The sequence below is a fragment of the Annulohypoxylon maeteangense genome (genome assembly GCF_022496945.1).
Source record: "Annulohypoxylon maeteangense strain CBS 123835 unplaced genomic scaffold GGS22scaffold_10, whole genome shotgun sequence".
In the NCBI taxonomy this organism is placed as follows: Eukaryota; Fungi; Ascomycota; class Sordariomycetes; order Xylariales; family Hypoxylaceae; genus Annulohypoxylon; species Annulohypoxylon maeteangense.
Window position 1 is genome coordinate 670,692 of NW_025953257.1, and position 14,561 is coordinate 685,252.

The 14,561-nt window shown below is 48.1% G+C and overlaps 5 protein-coding genes across 5 annotated transcripts; 3 read left to right on the forward strand and 2 right to left on the reverse strand.

Annotated features, from left to right (window-relative positions):
* Positions 1-388: 388 nt before the first annotated feature.
* GGS22DRAFT_189359 (uncharacterized protein) lies at positions 389-1,136 on the forward strand (the record flags this gene model as incomplete). Its single annotated transcript, XM_047964838.1, has 3 exons — positions 389-581; positions 635-963; positions 1,032-1,136. The coding sequence occupies 3 exons, from the start codon at positions 389-391 to the stop codon at positions 1,134-1,136; spliced, it is 627 nt and encodes a 208-aa protein (XP_047818062.1).
* Positions 1,137-1,763: 627 nt separating this feature from the next.
* Positions 1,764-3,879, forward strand: GGS22DRAFT_194800 (kinase-like protein; the record flags this gene model as incomplete). The annotated part of the gene is made up of 2 exons (XM_047965560.1): positions 1,764-3,064; positions 3,747-3,879. 2 exons carry the CDS (start codon positions 1,764-1,766, stop codon positions 3,877-3,879), a joined length of 1,434 nt encoding a protein of 477 aa, XP_047818063.1.
* An 893-nt stretch (positions 3,880-4,772) lies between these two features.
* On the reverse strand, positions 4,773-5,232 carry GGS22DRAFT_165169 (uncharacterized protein). The gene has a single exon (XM_047961640.1). It carries the CDS (start codon positions 5,105-5,107, stop codon positions 4,808-4,810), a length of 300 nt encoding a protein of 99 aa, XP_047818064.1. The 5' UTR covers positions 5,108-5,232; the 3' UTR covers positions 4,773-4,807.
* Positions 5,233-6,971: 1,739 nt separating this feature from the next.
* Positions 6,972-9,296, forward strand: GGS22DRAFT_165171 (ammonium transporter). The gene is made up of 4 exons (XM_047961641.1): positions 6,972-7,333; positions 7,422-7,741; positions 7,846-8,523; positions 8,597-9,296. Exons 1-4 carry the CDS (start codon positions 7,235-7,237, stop codon positions 8,937-8,939), a joined length of 1,440 nt encoding a protein of 479 aa, XP_047818065.1. The 5' UTR covers positions 6,972-7,234; the 3' UTR covers positions 8,940-9,296.
* Positions 9,297-10,470: 1,174 nt separating this feature from the next.
* GGS22DRAFT_165172 (uncharacterized protein) lies at positions 10,471-12,578 on the reverse strand. The gene is made up of 2 exons (XM_047961642.1): positions 12,473-12,578; positions 10,471-12,318 (listed from the first exon to the last, which is right to left on the reverse strand). The coding sequence occupies exon 2, from the start codon at positions 12,262-12,264 to the stop codon at positions 10,672-10,674; it is 1,593 nt and encodes a 530-aa protein (XP_047818066.1). The 5' UTR covers positions 12,265-12,318; positions 12,473-12,578; the 3' UTR covers positions 10,471-10,671.
* Positions 12,579-14,561: the final 1,983 nt, after the last annotated feature.

Below are 14,561 nucleotides of genomic sequence, written 5' to 3' on the forward strand. Positions count from 1 at the left end.
GACTCCACTGCGCATTCTTACAAATCCGACGCCTCGTCGGTCAATTATGAAACATATTATTGGTGCACGGAGCATTACACGACTTCATACCGCTCTTATGACCGGTTTAATGCAAGCCTCAAGCGTCACGTCGCGAGTATTCTGCGGCAACGGATCCGAAAGATACAAAGGGATAAAAAAAATACCATAATACGGGAGCCAAAAATATGTCTCGGTTGATGGCTATAAAACAAAGGGAATGCTGGACTTACAGTAGCTCTTTTCGCTTCATAATATGCAGCCTTCTCTCGGCACAAGATTACTCGACCGCAAAATAACTTGCACCTAATTACTCGAAAAAGAAAAAAAAAATAAGAAAAAAAAGGGAAAAAGCATATCTCGCTTCAATATGGCCGTCATCGAACTAGTCTTCCCTAAGCTGAAGAAGGATCCGGAGTTGATCAAACAAGCACTGTCGAAGGTCCCCGGGCTAGCTCGCGCTGCCTTCAAGGAGGCAGGTGTTCAGCGAGGACTGAGGGGATTCATCGATTCAGAAAACGGCAAAGATGTCACGTCCGAACTTAGGGAACTCGTGATCCTTGGTAAGGAGATCCTATCCTACACCACTACCAATACCATAACTAACTATTAATAGAATGGTTAAGCGCATCCGATTTCACCACGTTTATCGAATCTTCAGCGTTCGTCAGTTACATGGAACACATGAAACCCTATGCAGATGGTCCACCAGAGCTGGACCTCTTTGAGACAAACATTGGATCGCCTCTCTTTGGACCCCGGGAGTTCTTGGAGATCATACTGGTCCGTCCTAAGAACGTGACGAGCCTCGAGGATGTGGAGACTATATTGAAGAAAGTCAAGTCGAGCCTAGAGGAGGCCAATGACTCCGAGACTATCTACGGAGCTTCGGTGAACCTCTCCGAGCAAGTGGCCACCATCATCAGAACATTCGCAAGCAGAGAGGTAAGTCCCCAAATACCATTTATAAGATTTTCTCATTGAAGATCATGCATCTAATGTCAGCTTTACAGGAACGCGAAGCAGCGAAGAACTCACAGCAAGAGCTTTTGAGTGAGATAGGCAAGCTGGCGGTCGTGACTCGGTTGAATGCTGAGGTCAAGCAGTTGCCCATTTGAAGATGCTTAGGGACCTGTCGATGGTGGATGTTTCTTACATAGGTGGTCAACAGCTTGCACTCTACTCTAACCTATTAGTTAGGTATTATTAGGTATTATTAGGTACATAAATCAGACTGGATTTCATATGCTATGATTCATAAGTGCTCATATCCATTCCTTTAATACATATGCGCAAGTAAAGGGTATATAGGTAGGTATCTTCTAAGGTTATCTGCATAGGAGACTTCTCAATCACGAAGTTCTGCGTAGGTGAGGTAGGTACGCCCAGTGCTTAATTTATTTTAAGAACAAAGCGGCGTTGGTCCCACTATTAAATATCGGTTATATGTGGGTCTCGGCCGGGTGCGGGTTCCGGTAATCTGGTTCACACCCTATCCCGTGGTACAGGTCCTACCTGAGGCACGGAGAACAACTTTGGAAGTTACGGATGTGACAGATGGGACGAGCCTAACGGCCCAATAGTTAAATAATTCCTTTCAGAAGCTATGTCTTCTTTGATAGTGTAGGGGGAAACGTGATCAAATATGATACAATACAGTTTCAGTTGAATTGAATTGTGCGTCCGACATTTCGGCTTTGTAGAACTTTAGTGTATATCAACGTACGCCAATACGTCACTCCGAAATGTTATCAGACTTCATCTTATCGGCTAATCTGTGTGATATATTCCTCCAGACCCAAGCATTGCCATTTAAAACTATGGACGACCGTCGCGAGGCCTTCGGACCTCTGGTCGATATTCCGGATACGTCCCTTATTGCGCTTGCTTTGAGGGTTTATGAATATAAATTCTTGAAGCCGAGTGAGAAATGCCGAGTGATCGCCCGTATCGCCGGCTCGTACAATCTTGTTCATGTTGCCCAATTAGATAATGACTTCAGACTTGTGATCCGCGTCCCTGTGACTGGTTGGGGTTCTGGCAAGACCGAGACGGCAGCGCGTGCACTAGAGTCAACAGTCGCAACAATGCGCTTCATCGCGAATCATACATCTATTCCAGTGCCTCAAGTATATGAATACGACACATCCGACGATAATGAAATCCATACACCATACATGTGCATCAGCTTCATTTACGGGTCGCCAGTATCTAATATCTGGTCTAAGGGGTCCGATACCATACCCCTAATACATTTCCAGCACAATATCTTACGGAGTCTTGCCCAAGTCATGGTTCAGTTTTCCTGTTTTAGATTCAATAAGATAGGGTCTATCCCAAATAATGATGTTGACGCAGAATCACTAGAACCCTGTTACAGTTGGCAACAGCATCCAGATGCCACATTGCGCGTTGTATCCTCCGGGCCTTTCGATTCCGCATCTAGCTACCTCGCCCATCACTATAGAGAAGATGATGGAGACGAGTACAGTAGAGGAGCGTCGGCAATACTAAAATCAATCATGTCTACCGCAATACCAGATTATCCTTCGGAATACTTCGTGCTTTGTCCTCCCGACTTTGATTCTCAAAATGTCCTGGTTGACCGTCGAGGCAATGTTACGGGCCTCATAGACTGGGATCATGCTCAAACTTTACCACAGTCTATGGGTTATGCAAGATTTCCTGCCTGGCTTACAAGAGATTGGGACCCTTCGACGTATAGTTGGCCAGAAATGTCAGGTACAGAGGATTCCCCAGCGACTTTAAACTACTACCGACAGCAATATTGTCAGTATCTTGGAAATGCCCTCAAGTGGCGAAGAGAATGGATGTTCACCTTGAAGTCTCACATGGCAGAAGCAGTGTGGATAGCTGTCCACTACACCCATAGCCGGGTGGCAATATGTCAAAAGCTGATCGAGGAAGTTCCAATGGGAAATAAATATATTGACGGTCGGAAAATTCTCTTTGATATCGGGAACGACGACTTCGAGGAGGAGGATTGGAATTCGTTGATTGCCGGAATCAAGAGCCTTTTTATAATGTATTAGGTAAATTTCCGGGGTAGGCGCTTAATCATCGCTCTCTTCGCGATTCTAAAGAGGACTTTCAGTATATCCTATCTAAACGGAAGAGTTCAAACTACCTACATGCCCGGTAGGTACGATGAGGGCGTCTATAGTGTTAATCTACTTCCAATAGTTGAAATAGAATATGATGATATAACTTAACATGGTACGATGTAGGTATATTATGTTAGATATATAGGTAGGTAGGTAGGTACTTCTCAACATAGTCAGTTGCGTGCCTACTTACCTACTGTCCCACGTGGAAGGACAGTGCTCATAGTCGTCATATGTTGTAGAATCACCTTAGAATCTGTATCAGAGGGCCTTTGCTACGGCATTGCCGGCAGTTCCCGTGTTGTGTGAATAAAGGACGTGAAGCCAAGGATGGGGGAAATGAAACGAAGAAAAGAACAAGAGGTTTCGTGAAGGCAACTATTAGAGTTAATGATGTTGCTAAGCCCTTACTAGGGGCTCCTAGTTGTTTAGAAGCCAAGTATCAACTATGGACTCTATCACAATGCTTACCTACCTACTCAAGGCAAACGACGTGCATCTTAGGCAGCCACTTGGTCGCCTTATGAGTCCGAGAGAATTCGATATTTTCATTCTCACGGTCTTGACGAACGCTACATCCATTTTGGTGTTAACAGGAGCTAGGCGACACCAACTATTTGCCCATCGGCAACAAGCTAGACTGTCCAGACTCATGGCATATCCCGATCCCGGCAGCCGACGTCGTAGCTTCGAACCTTCATGCTACCATGCCCTTGAACCGGCAACGTACAATTAGAGGAAATAACCCGAGAGTCCGGAGCTCCTACAGAGCCGGGGTTAGGTTGAAGTAGAACTGCAACACCACATGCCAAGTGGAAGCATGCGCGGTCTACGTGATGAACTCTAAGCCTGCATATAGATGCACTATTTCTAGCAGCTTGATGAAAAGAGGTGTTCGTAAGAGTTGACACGATCTAAACAATGGAAGCTGAAGCCGATCTAGGTAGATTAAGCGACCTCGGGGGAGGAACGCGCGGACGGGAATGTTCTTTGAGATGTTCGCGTATGGCAGACGTCTCTTATTTTACCTAACTGTAGTTATTAAGCTGCGGCTGGATATCATTCTGCGATGCTGGGGTGCGTAAAACGGGCTAGAGAATCACTAGTCGGAGCTCTTATCCGGGGTTGTTAACTTATTTAGTTCGTTTATTTAAAGCCTTAAACAAGATTAAGGCGACACCGCGTGGGAGGCGATTACTTACACAATATGTTCATGTCACAAATAAAGCCATGCGCTGGTCGTGTTCGTCTCTGTTGGTTTCGTATGCAATCTGCAGTGCCTAGTCTCGACGACATCGGTATCGAGTCATTGCTATCTCTTGGAATATGTTGGCGTTCTTGGTGCATTTTATTGTCGACTGAAGCGTTCGAGATACTTGACGGATTGGGAAAAGGACGTCTCAGCCAGTCAGCTTAGCTTAAACTTCCACGACAGCTTCCGGTCTAAGACATGGCCGAGACAGTCACGGGGAATGCAGATAGTGATCACTTGAATGTTCCATTTCCACTATTGGAAGCAATATTCTTGTGCACACGCGCCAAGGCGTCTCATAGCGAACACTGAAATGCGAGACTGGCAAGTCTCTAGACGCCATGCTGAAGCTGAAAACACAGCTTTCCGATATGGATACCTAGAATCCTAGATATCGAAAGGGCGCTCCAGCTCAGCGGGTCAGACCCCTGATTAGCAGCCCTGGCCCTACGGTTAGCTCCAGATATGAGCGACAAGGGTTCCGAATCCGTTTGAAGGAAAAAGGTCTTTCGCTATTGGACAGAGCATTTTCCTTATCTCTCGGCACAACAGACTCCACTGCTTGGCACGCCTTGGCTCGATCCAATGCCTGTTCCTTCAAACTTCGATTCTGCTCAGTCAGAACGAAGCTGATACTTCCTTCGACAATTGACTGGCCGAACGAAATAGTAAAAATCATGAAAATTGATGCGCTAGCGGTAACAGTTCTCATTTGAGAGACGCCCGATATATATGATACGATGTTTAGGTGTTTACGAAGAACTCGAAGTGATTGCTAACGGGCGTTGTAGCTGAAGCTGCGGCTGTGGCTGTCATTGATACTTTGATAAGACTCTGAGCGCTCGACGGATCTTCTTTTACCACCTGCAGCGGCCAAGGAATGATTAGCCCCTGATGATCGACTCAACATCACCTCCCTCTACTACTACATGGAATCATTCTCAGAACTTGACATAGGCTTTGCCACCGGCATATATGTCGTCAGAAGGAAGTAAAAAAAGAATATGAAGTAATGAAGTAATAAGTTTATGGGAACGTTGCTTGGCTTTCGTACCTTTGTCGCGTTTGATGCACGGTTGTTTGCTTGAATTTGGAGCTCGAACCACCAACTACAGCGTACCTAGTTGGACCGAGGTCTCGGCCGATTAGCAACGTTGCTAACATTGTTTAAAGCCATTTTTTAGGGCGTGTTTTCATTATGTTGAATCGTCATTGATGCAGTTTGCAGTTACGAACGAATCTCCTACTTACCTATTGCCAGATAGCCGCAACTTGGAACCATCTTGCTATCTAGATAGGTACTACTAAACCACGTGTAAATGATAAAAAACACAACCATCAAATAATACGTTCGGTTGTGCAAGTCTGCAACAAGGAGACTCCCGCGTTCCCCGGGGTTCCCGTAGATGGTTGTAAGACATCGAGTGAGTCCATTCAGGAAACATGCCCGCGTGGCAGGGCGGTAGGACCGACTTTTTTGATGGGATGATGAGATACATTGCAGTTCGACCGCAAGATTCAGGATTGCCATCTGAAGTACCGCCCGGCTGGGAATTTCCAAGACTTTAATAAACATAAGCATGAGCAATAATAAGGATAATACGTTAGTTCATTAACATCCGAAAAAGTCTACCAACTCAGAATAGCAACTGATTTCATGAACGTGATGCGCAAGTTTCTCAGTAACACCTTACGGTCAGGGCAATCATTAATTACCTACCTACTAGTAATAACTAGGGAGATCAAGTAACACTCAATAGCATACGCCTCTCGTCTACATGACACAATCTTGGTTTTTTCCCTGACCACCCGCTATCATTTCTCAATTTCTAGATAATTCATCTAAAATTCAATCTCCAACCACAATATATCCATTTACCTATACAGATATTATCATGTTCATCATACAATTGCAACGTCATGCAGACTGCATATATGAATCCTTCTCCTTCTCCGTCGTCTGTTTTAGTGGTGATGCTCCGTCCACGCAGCCACAAACGTGTCTGCGTGTCTGTCTGTCCTTCTTTCAGGGCTATCTCCAACGCCCCGGACCCCCCCTTGCCCCCCCTCCCACTCGCTACGCCAAGAGTAGCAAGGTCAGCGAAATAGAAGAACAAACGAATCGTATTGCGATTCGCCGCGCTCGCTAGAATCCACCATTCTCTCGGGTCCTTATCAGCAAGATCCACCCTAAATGTCAACGGTCTTTTTCCATTTTAAAATTATTAAGAAGCTGTTGACCGGGGTACTGATATGTATCTATTCTTTTACTAACATTTGAACTACGAATATCCTTGGATAATAAAGGAACCTCCAGGTCGGTATCTGGGACATTCTTATCCACCCCATACCGGACGGAGTACAAGCGAAGCAGCGGCTTTCCTTGTATCCTGCCTGCTACCGTAATAAGCAAGGGGTACAGATAGTGACCAAGGTAGGCATGTATTGTACGAAGATACCCGTTGTACATCTGTACAACGAGCCTATGTCTCGCCTTGCAGGTCTTTGCCAATTCGAAGGAACGCCCCGAGCTGTATGTATGTACATGTACGATAGGTAGGTACTATGTGGTATGTGCTCTGTCATATTTAGGCAGACACCCGCCCCTGGCATCGTACGCCTTCATTTTACTTCTCTCTTTTCCCTTGTTGTGCATCATTCCTTCGCCAAAAGCAAATCGCGACGGCCCGTTTTCTGGGACCAGTGTCTCACTTCAAAAGAAGCATCGTCAACTGCTCTTATCTGAAGAGGGGGAAAAGAGAAAAGAAAAAGAAAAAGGGTTCGAGTCGCGTTCCTGTTTCGCAACAACGGCCGGCTTCTTAATCGCGGCGACGTCAACATGTCCGCCAGTTTGTACGTCACGCCGTACAATGGCACCACCGGCGATGCTGATGCCGGATACTCATCCGGTGTCACGGATCTAAATCAGTTCTACGAGGTACGGCAAGAAATTGTGTTTTAGCTATTCGAGGAAGCAAAAGGGGAATGAGAAGAACAAGCGCTAAAGTAACGATGTTTTATTATAGAGTGGTGATTTCGCCTGGATCCTAACCTGCGCCGCCCTCGTCCTTCTCATGATTCCCGGTGTCGGCTTCTTCTACTCGGGTCTCGCGCGGCGCAAGTCCGCGCTGTCGCTTATCATGCTGGCCATGTTATCCATCGCCGTCGTCGACTTCCAGTGGTTCTTCTGGGGTTACAGTTTGACCTTCTCTCACACCGGCAGCAGCTTCATCGGCGACCTTTCCAACTTCGGCCTCATGAAGACCCTCGCCCAGCCCTCCGTCGGCAGCACCAAGGTCCCCGATCTCCTGTTCTGCCTGTACCAAGGCATGTTCGCGGCTATTACGTGAGTTTTCCTCAAGTCGCAGCGCGCACTATTTACCTTGCATCCCCTCATCCCCCCTTTCTCCTACCCCAAAATTCCTGATTACAGTCTAACACATGATTCAGGCCAGCCCTCGCGATCGGCGCAGCCGTCGACCGCGCTCGCGTCCTGCCATGCATTGTCTTCATGTTCGTCTGGGCCACCATCGTGTATGACCCCATCGCATACTGGACCTGGAACGCCAACGGCTGGTCCTTCAAGATGGGCGGTCTCGACTTCGCCGGCGGTACTCCCGTGCACATCTCGTCCGGTGCCGCCGCCCTCGCCTTCTCCGTCATGATCGGCAAGCGATCCGGTTACGCCAAGAACGCCGGTCTACCTTACCGACCCCACAACGTCACCCACATCGTCCTCGGTACCGTCTTCCTATGGGTCGGCTGGTTCGGTTTCAACGGTGGCTCTGCCCTCGCTGCCAACCTCCGCGCCGTCATGGCCTGCATCGTCACCCATCTGGCCGCTTCTGTCGGAGGCATCACCTGGGTTCTACTCGACTACCGCCTCGAGAAGAAGTGGTCCGTAGTCGGTTTCTGCTCCGGCGCAATCTGCGGTCTCGTCGCCATCACTCCCGCTTCCGGATACGTCACCCCCTGGGCCGCGGTCATCTTCGGCATCGTGGGCAGCATCGGCTGCAACTTCGCGACCAAGCTAAAGTTCTACATGGGCGTTGACGAGGCCCTCGATATCTTCGCCGTCCACGCCGTCGGCGGCATCATCGGCAACCTTCTCACCGGTATTTTCGCAGCGTAAGCCCCTCTCCCCCTTCCTCCTCTCCCCCGCAATCATCATGCTAGTATACTAAACAAACCCGTTAAACAGCGACTACATCGCAGCCCTCGACGGCTTCTCTTCGATCCCCGGCGGCTGGATCAACCACAACTACATCCAGCTCGGGTACCAGATCGCAGACTGCGTGGCCGGCTTCTCGTACTCCTTCGTGCTGACCTGCGTGATCCTGTTCCTAATGAATCTGATCCCGGGCCTAAGCCTGCGCGTCTCGGCCGAGAACGAAGAGCTCGGCGTCGACGATGATCAACTCGGCGAATTCGCATACGACTACGTCGAGCTACAACGACACACGACCGATGTCCTCACCGAGCCTCCTGTCAGCGGACGCGCGGGTTCTTCGAAGAGTAGCGATGGACCCGAGAAGATGGTTTAGGCGATAGAGTAGGACGGATGGAGTTGAAGTGGTGTATAACCTACACCAGTACATAATACATAGGTCCATAAAGAAATAGACGGTGTTCGATTGCGTTGATGTTGATGTTGGTGTATGGATTAGGTATGGGAGTGAGTGAGTGAGTGTGAGTTACGTGGATATACAAACCGCCTGGCCGACGCGCCCGCGGGAAACCGAATACTGGAAGCTACATGCATAGCATCGACATAAAAAACGGGGATTGCACACTACATAGCGCTGCTCTGCATAGTTTTGCTCTGATTGAGGGCTTTCTTCCGTTATAATCAGTTTAGATATTATACCCCATTTTATTCTAATGAACCCCTTTCTCTTCTATGTGAACGACTCCCTCGACGTATTATGGATATGTTTACTTTGGAAAATGAGATCATGTTAGGCTACCTAATATGAGTCTCATGTTATGGGAGTATTCAATTTTACAATCTTAATATCTTTACTGTATCCAAGATATCATTCGGGCGGTGAAATTTGAGGCGATTCGGACTTCTCGGCGGGACGCTTTCAATCAGCTGAACTACAACAAAGGTATTTCATACTCCTATACGAGGTATATCATGAGAACGATCGTGTACGTGAAAAGTTATTCCGTTGGGACGAACCTCTCATTGTTCTATCACAATCACAAAGAGCGATCGGTCCCGCGCTGCGCACAAAGACAATGGGTTCGATTTACATCCAGAGTTCTTTATACTTCCGCATCCTCGCGACCGAACACAAAGAAACATCGAATGCGGTACCCAAGTAACCCTCACAACCTCGGGAATAGCTGTCACCCATACCCAAAATTGCCTCAACCTAATCACATCCGCCAGCAATGACCAAACAATAGAGCTAGCTGCAAGATGGCGACAGCAAGCCACCAGCATCAATGGCAAAACCCCAACCCTCAAGCCATGGATATCGATCCACCGGGGGATCTATCATACCCAGTAAGCTCCGCACCTAAATTCAACCTCCATCTCTCAAACCTCAAACCCACTAACCCGCTCTCCCAGCACGAACCCGAAACAACACCCAACATCCAAGCACACCCCCCCAGCACCACAAACCAAACCCCATGCCCCATAACCCTCCACGCACCAACCCCCCAACGCACCCGCACCGCCCAATCCCACACCTACGGGATCCCCAGCCCGCCCCCGTCACCAGAGCCGTACGCCGCAGGCGAAAGCGACGGCAGCTGGCGAGAATCGGCAGACGCGCTACAAGCGGACATCGCGGCGCAGTTCGAGGCAGAGGACAGGATGGCCGGGGGGGCGGTGGAAAAGCGGAAGAAGAGGGGAGAAGAAGAAGGGGATGAGGATGAGGAGGAGGTGGATAGGTTGTTGGATAATTTGGTGTCGTGGTTAGCTAAGACGAGGAAGAGGCGGCGATTCTCAAAGGTACTTGTCTAGCTACGATGATGATGAAATAGTGCCTGGGGGACAGCTCTTACGGAAGCAGATAGGTACTAGGAACCCTTTGAATCAAGAGATACGCGCCAAAATGGGATAACTATTCCAAGGTTGGTAACGATTACCTATCTATTCGAGGGTATTATTCCGCCATCTACCTAAGCTGCGTGCAAATGCGAGGTATAAGTTAAGTAAAACAAGAAAAAGGCCGTGTAAATCATAGTATATGTCGTACCCACCACGCCGATGTACAAACTGCCCCCATCTCATGCGATGGTCCAGCCATCCCATTCAATTCAAACAACCAAAGGCTCGCCCATAACGCAATGCACATCCTCGAATTTCCCAAACGCGTTCGGCAGCACCTTCGTATACTTGACGTGCATCTGCTGTTTCTCGAAGTCCCAGAAGACGTTCGTCCACATATACCTCGCCTTCGCAGGAACCACCTGCTCGGCGCTTGCCATGTCCAGTTGGCCTTCGATCCTCATAATGCCCGTCACGGCTTCCGCCAAGCTCCAGCTATCCCAAGGACCTTCCCGCCAGTCCGACGCGCGCAGCAGCTCCACGACCTCCGATCTGACCCTAGCGGTTCGACATTTCGCGCCTATGTGAGCGAGCAGAGGTAACCTGCCGGCCTCGTTCATGAATCCGACCTTCACCGGCATGTCCGTCGGGAACTTGATGAAGAGCTTGCAGCGCTGGACTACGTCCTCGAACTCGGGCAGAAATTCATCGTACATCATCTCCGTCGGATCGAGACAGCACGTGATGGACACCACGGCTATCTTATGATGCAACCTCAGCAGTTCAAGGCCCTTGCTCTCGCGGATGTCCACCGAGCTGAATAGCAGCGAATCGAGTCCTATTCCCAAGTCGTGAAGCTGTGATAAGTAAATCGCTTGTTCCTGATACGCTCCCGATTCATCGAAGTCGTAGTCGGGGTTGAGATTGTGCCACGCGACCTTGCTCTGGAAATTCGCGAGCTTAATCATTAGGTAGTCCCATATTTGCCTTGCCTGGTCGAGAGTCTGCGGGATGGTAAATGTAAAAGGACTGCATAGTCCAAGGTCGTCGTCGTCGTTATCGTATTCTTCGCCCTCGGTAAAAAGGATATGATACGCGTACTTTCCGTGCGCGAACGGAAGACACGCCGATGTGATACTATGTCGTGCGAACATGTTTGTCATTTCGTCGACTTCGTCTCGCGGAGTTGTCATGTAACGGTCCCATTGGCGGCGTAATATGGATCTGGAATCGGGACTTGCGCTCCGTATATTCGTCAAGACCTTAATACCGCTGCGGATAAGACTCCCAGAGCTATGGTAATTCCCCTGCATGTTCTCAAATACTATAAATAAGAGGGTTGCCGCCATCATTAGACGGCCGTCGAGACCATATAGCCCAATATTAGACCGCAAGTGCGAAAGTGCTTTAGAATGATGCATAAGTGCAGCTTGGTGATGACGATTAAGTTTCGACGGTGGCCACCACGTTTGAGATCCTTTACAATTCATAGGATACTCATTGCGAAGCTCCATCAGAGCACGGCCATAGGCACCTATACCAAGAATGGAGTGGTGAATGCATCGGTTCACCATGCTGTCTCGGAGAGAGGTTTGGGTCCAAAAGTTGGTCATATAGTAGGGCGAAAGTTCATGAGATATCTGATCCCTAAAGAGAGTGAAATACCACATATCATCCTCGTTCAATTCGAACCCATAGCTAGGCATTAATGGAACCGAAGGCCGATGATCTGTTGGTTGAGGTGACGGTGATGGCTTGCAAGATAAACCTGATAACGGTCTCAGCTTCGGCTTCGGTAGTAGTAACCGTTCAGGCCGGGATGCTGGGGCTTTGGTCTTAGGAAGAGCATAACCCTCGCACATAAGTCCAAGGCGTTCGCACTCGGCGCAAGATGGCTTGCCTTCGTCGCATTTTACCTACGAGCTTAAGGTTAGTGATCCGCTACCATTACAAGAATCGGTGCTGTGACGGAGCAGTCACAAGCATTGAATGATAGGCTTGGCCTAGGATCGATAGACTCGCCCCGTTCGCGACGAACAAACTGGCTAAAATTGTAAGATATAAACTAACATGTCTTCTTTTGCAACTAATGCACCCTACAGTTCAATAGAGAATGAATTAGCAAACGTGCACATCTTGATAGGTACCTAGTAGTTAAAAATTGATGATCTACCTGTTCGAACTTTGGGCTTGCTCGCCCTCTTACGGGTTGGTCTTAATTGTTGGTCGCTCGTGCAGCCTCTATCCGACGAATCAGAAGTCGAAGTCAGTGACCGTTGGCTCCGGCTGGTTGGGCTATTTCTTCGTGACTTTTTCATTTCGGGCGACATTACGTGCATGTCCCGCCTTAAACAGGGGAGTTTCTTCGATATCCCTATTCGGTAGTGCCTAGACTTCCTCCGATTTGCTTATTCGGCTCGCTCTTGGTAATATTTGAAAGTCGTGGGCCTATCCTAAAGTTTTATGACGACTTGGTCGATAGGAATGAGCGACTAATCAGTAGATATTTGTATTATCAAATTGAAATTCTGCAGGTCGGGGCAGGGCCTGGTTTGCCGTAAGCGCGCGCTGGGTACTAGGTCTCACTATCAATTTATTAGGTACAAGGTAGCCGCGGATGTTGATGATATTGCGTACATAAGCATCTTATTTATCGAGAAGTCAAGCATAGCTCGTTATGGTTCCAATATCTCTCTAGACCGTCGTTGATTTGTGGATAACGTAAGGAGACAGAGTTCTTATTAAGTTTATCGTCGTATGGACGCCCCGCAAATGCGGTGAGGTGAGATCCAGCATCCAAGGCTCATTACGTCGGCAGGGTGCTGGAAAGCATGTGGATAACATGTGGGTAGCAATAATAGTATCAAGCTCTGGTAGTGCTCAATATTTCGACGAATTTTCTTGGATGACAACTGGAAAAGGCGTTGCCTAACCGATACAAGGAACTGCGATAATAATTGCTGGAGAGCCGAGGACTGTATGTGCTGCTTTCACACATTATCTGTGTGTGGCAATGCCAATCGGAGAGGCTCAGACGAAGACGTTCGAATGCCTGTGCCTGTCTGTGCCTCAGGCCTGCATAAGGAAAAGACCACCCGTGGTCAGATTTGACTTGGATAATTTCGAGATCATCCTCAGCTATGGACAGCGTAGCAGATGTATGTAGGTACATATGTACCTAGTATCTTAGGCAACGAAATTTAAGCATGCAACTCTTCATGGGTTAGTCGTGGCTTTATTCCGATCCAAGTCATCGATCCATCTATTTAGTAGTGATGGGTTCCCAGCACAGCAATGTTGCCGCATTATTGCGTAGGATCCCAAACTCCACGCGAGATTCTTCGGCCGACAGTCTAATACGAAGCCCGATCGCTTTTGGGGTTTCATAAAATACCCATCCATATCCTCGCCAAGATACGGTAGCGGTCAGCTAGTAAGTATCGGGTAGCGAGTACAGTGAATATTTAGCTGTCTTCGGACTTCAGCCTTAAAAGAAGGGGGCCGCTATTAGTTCGTCAAGTTCCCAGTTGTTCTAGTTGCTCCAGTTGCTCCAGTTGCACTGGACAAGGGCCGACAACCGTCTTACTTGGTTGGCTGCTGCTTGGTCGGTCAGGCTTACGTTAGACTCATAACACCCGCATTTCCCACGGCGGTAGAGATAAAGACTATCTCGGGTATCGATGTATCCGGATCAGTGGGTTGGCTCTACTGCATAAGCTTCGTCGAGAAGAGAAATGACATGGTGACTCAATAATGGTATTATTATTTTTTTTTTTTTTTTTTGCTGTGTTTGTGAAGTGTGTAAAATGCGACAAATCTTAGCAAATTGCGAAGATACTACTAGACTACTAGGTATGTACTTAGGTATAGTTGATACACCCGGGCATGCAGGTGACAAAGTTAAAGAACTTTGGAAGTTAGGGCTGTATTATTCCCCATAGATCCCGGTACCGAGGATTCTTCTGGAAGCATTGAGACCCCTAAGAACGTGGCAATTGCGTGTTGCGTGCTGAACCTTGGGTAACCTTGGAAGCTTTATTAGTGCATTAGGGCGCAATTTCAGGGAAAGCACGCGCGATATGCGATGCACAAGTACGGTCAACATTGAAACGTTGAAACGTTGAATCCTTCGACCTTTCAACTATTGCTGACGGTTACA

What these genes read in the sequence shown, in the direction of transcription:
- GGS22DRAFT_165169 (XM_047961640.1), bottom strand. Translation starts at nt 5,107, where the DNA reads ATGAGAACTGTTACCGCTAGCGCATCAATTTTCATGATTTTTACTATT.
- GGS22DRAFT_165171 (XM_047961641.1), top strand. Translation starts at nt 7,235, where the DNA reads ATGTCCGCCAGTTTGTACGTCACGCCGTACAATGGCACCACCGGCGAT. An exon ending in ATCTAAATCAGTTCTACGAG is followed by an intron (nt 7,334 to 7,421) that starts GTACGGCAAGAA and finishes GTTTTATTATAG; the next exon opens with AGTGGTGATTTCGCCTGGAT. An exon ending in GGCATGTTCGCGGCTATTAC is followed by an intron (nt 7,742 to 7,845) that starts GTGAGTTTTCCT and finishes CACATGATTCAG; the next exon opens with GCCAGCCCTCGCGATCGGCG.
- GGS22DRAFT_165172 (XM_047961642.1), bottom strand. Translation starts at nt 12,264, where the DNA reads ATGTGCGAGGGTTATGCTCTTCCTAAGACCAAAGCCCCAGCATCCCGG.